A 2,909-nucleotide genomic window follows, 5' to 3' on the forward strand; every position below is an offset into this window, starting at 1 on the left:
CTTTCCACGGTGTCAATCATGCCCCAACACTTGAGAGAAATTTACACTTCTAATCATGGAAATGAGATTAACAAAAGGATTTAACAAGAATTACAAGTCAACCCATATATATGCTTTAAATCTTAGAGATTTAAGCATGTACATGCACGTCACCTTAGGAAAAAAAAACACAAATGAATGGCTACATTGATCAATCTACAAGTCTACAACTAAACTTTCATGTGTAATATAGACAGACTACCCTCATGAATCATGAGCATAACTCTAGCTCGAAAAGATTTTTTTTTATCCGCGTCTTTGAATCACGAATTACAACCCCGTGTGTTCTCATCAAATGTACCCTACAGAAAAAGTGTATGATATGTTCTATAGTTCAATGGAAGTTGATGCATTGTTCTTTATGCTGCAAAAAAACTGTACTAGCTGCTGCATCTTTAAAGACACATGTGAAAACCAGTAAGAGTTTGACTTGTTCTTGGCTCGTCCCTCCTCTCAGATGCCTCCAAATCCTTTGCGCTGGCACTGCTCCCACGGTTACTACCCGAGACGACTATTCTCTATTCCTTTGTCTTGATTTTCTTCTGGCACCAACTGGGAGACCTTTTTCAGTTCCTCCCCTTTTCCCCACAGAACTAAGTATAGTCCTCCTACGATCATAATCCCACCAAGCAACCTGTCCAGCATTAAAATATATATATAGTCTTTGATCAAATAAATTTATAATCACTCATGAAAGATATGAAAAAACACACACATTCCAAGATGCAGCTTTTCTTGCAAGAAGAGGGATCCTGCGATGGCTACGAGCACCAGCATCATGGGATTGAAGGCTGATACGAAGACCGGCCCTCTCAAAGACACACACCAGGCAACTAGGGGAAACACTAGCCCAGAGCCCAGAATTCCCTGTTACATTAATTAAAATTTGTAAAGATCATTATAACGATCGATAAAACATTTTACAAGAATCAAGATAATCGGAGGAATACATACAGAAAAAGCTGCAGTAAACAACCTAATGTCCCATCCCATTATCCACTGGCTCCAATCTCTTTCAACGCATAGACCGAAAACCACACCTTGTATCGACGCCCAAAACGCCATCATGGCTGTTATTGAATAAGGACATGGATACAGTTGTGCCACCTTAGCCTGGTCCAGAAGATTAATTATAATCAGGAAAAGCAATTACAAGTAGTTCTCCATTAAGCATTCTCAACTGAGAGTTATCATCAAGACTTTTTATGAACTATTAAGATAAAAATCCAGTGTATTATATTAAAGTTCATCCAATGTTTTTTTTTTTTTGGTTACATCACACATGATGACTCCCTGTTAATTAATCGATTGTAAACATGTACTGAGAATATATATAAAAGAGAATGCGGAATCATACCTGAATGATCAACCAGATGGAGTAAGATACACAACTAACAACAGATAAAAGTGCGCCCACGACAACGCTATGCTTATGAGCCTGTGTAGTTGGATGATGATGATGGGATTTAGTTGTTTCTAGTAGATTTATGTTTGTGTTCCACAGATTCAAAACCGGACCTTTGAAAAATGTGAGGAGCATTGCCCCACCTATGCCGAGTAATGTTCCGAATACCTTTGCCTTGCCTGCGCTCGTATTCCATCCAAACCTCTCCAACCTGAAACAAATACACCAGAAATTGAGAGAGTATCGGTTATTGTTGTCGAATGGTATCTCATCTAAGTTTACCTTGAGAAAATGGCTATGACAAATGTAATAGCTGGAACAAGATTTATCATGGCGGATACAAAAGTCGCAGATGTTAAGGTCAAACTTTTCAAGAACAGATTCTGTCCCAGTGCTCCCCTGCATAAGAAACCCGTATGTAGATTTTCCAATAACAAAATTTATGAGATGCATGTACTTAATTGGAAAACATATATAATCAAACGATTCATCCAAGATAGGTTAGTATATTGCCAAAATCTGAGTACCCTTTGTGACATACATTAACACTAAAGGGTTTATTCAAGATTGGTTTAATACAAACCAGCTATGGATTAAGATGCAAAAGGCACAATTCTCACCCGAATAAACCACAAAGAAATCCATAAAACGCTATCTTCTTCGTCAACTTTGGCCTCTTTTTCCTGTGAATTAAAATTCATTTTTCTTTACAAGAAGCCTCGACAAAATCAAATTACAATACAGAATCCAAGTTTAAGAGGAACAGAAGCATGCATGTATCAAGATTCAAACAAAACCCCATTCGAAATCAGGTTCATATAACTCATCACTCATGAATATCACAAGTAAAAATCCCACAAGTTCTTGTTCAAAAAAAAACTGAAACATAAACATATAATCCAAACCTTTCAACGAAAAACGCTACAGGAGTAATGAAAACGGCGCCGAACATGAATCTGTAAGCCACCAGAACAGGCAGACTCATCCCGTCGCTTGTAGCCAATTTGTATGTAATGTTTATTACGGAAAAGATGATTTGAACCAGAACCATCAAAAGGGTCGCCTTCATCTCGTGCATAGTATTGGAAATCCCTGTACAGAAAGCCATTGATTTCTTGTTCCAGAATCTTTTGTACGATCTCTACTTTCCTTATCAAAATCGTAGACTACGCACAAAATCTTGGCAGGGAGAAACGAGAAGTTTCAGAGGCAAAATGAAGGCCTATCCATCTCTCCTTTCTCGCTGTTCAAGAAAAATATGAAAAGATGAATTCGCTCAAGAGATATACATATATATATATATATATATGCATGCGGTGTGTATATATATATATATATATATATATACAGGTATCAACGTAGAAAGAGAGAAAAAAAATTATCTATATTAGGGTTACAAGTTAAATAAAAGTTATCTTTTAAATTATAAAAAATATCTCAAGTGTATTTTAATTATAAAAAAAAA

General features: G+C 36.5%; 1 protein-coding gene across 1 annotated transcript; it reads right to left on the minus strand.

Moving 5' to 3' along the window:
• Positions 1–208: 208 nt before the first annotated feature.
• LOC140884303 (WAT1-related protein At1g68170-like) lies at positions 209–2,706 on the minus strand. Its single transcript, XM_073291022.1, has 7 exons — positions 2,350–2,706; positions 2,065–2,127; positions 1,727–1,843; positions 1,397–1,655; positions 994–1,152; positions 755–906; positions 209–673 (listed from the first exon to the last, which is right to left on the minus strand). The coding sequence occupies exons 1-7, from the start codon at positions 2,550–2,552 to the stop codon at positions 538–540; spliced, it is 1,089 nt and encodes a 362-aa protein (XP_073147123.1). The 5' UTR covers positions 2,553–2,706; the 3' UTR covers positions 209–537.
• Between the last annotated feature and the right edge of the window lie 203 nt (positions 2,707–2,909).

Source organism: Henckelia pumila, chromosome 2 (assembly GCF_033568475.1).
Source record: "Henckelia pumila isolate YLH828 chromosome 2, ASM3356847v2, whole genome shotgun sequence".
Lineage (NCBI taxonomy): Eukaryota > Viridiplantae > Streptophyta > Magnoliopsida > Lamiales > Gesneriaceae > Henckelia > Henckelia pumila.

Coding starts and splice junctions, on each gene's coding strand:
- LOC140884303 (XM_073291022.1), bottom strand. CDS start 2,552: ATGGCTTTCTGTACAGGGATTTCCAATACTATGCACGAGATGAAGGCG. Junction 1,844..2,064: donor TTTCTTTGTGGTTTATTCGG/GTGAGAATTGTG, acceptor TTTCTTATGCAG/GGGAGCACTGGGACAGAATC. Junction 1,656..1,726: donor GTCATAGCCATTTTCTCAAG/GTAAACTTAGAT, acceptor TATTTGTTTCAG/GTTGGAGAGGTTTGGATGGA.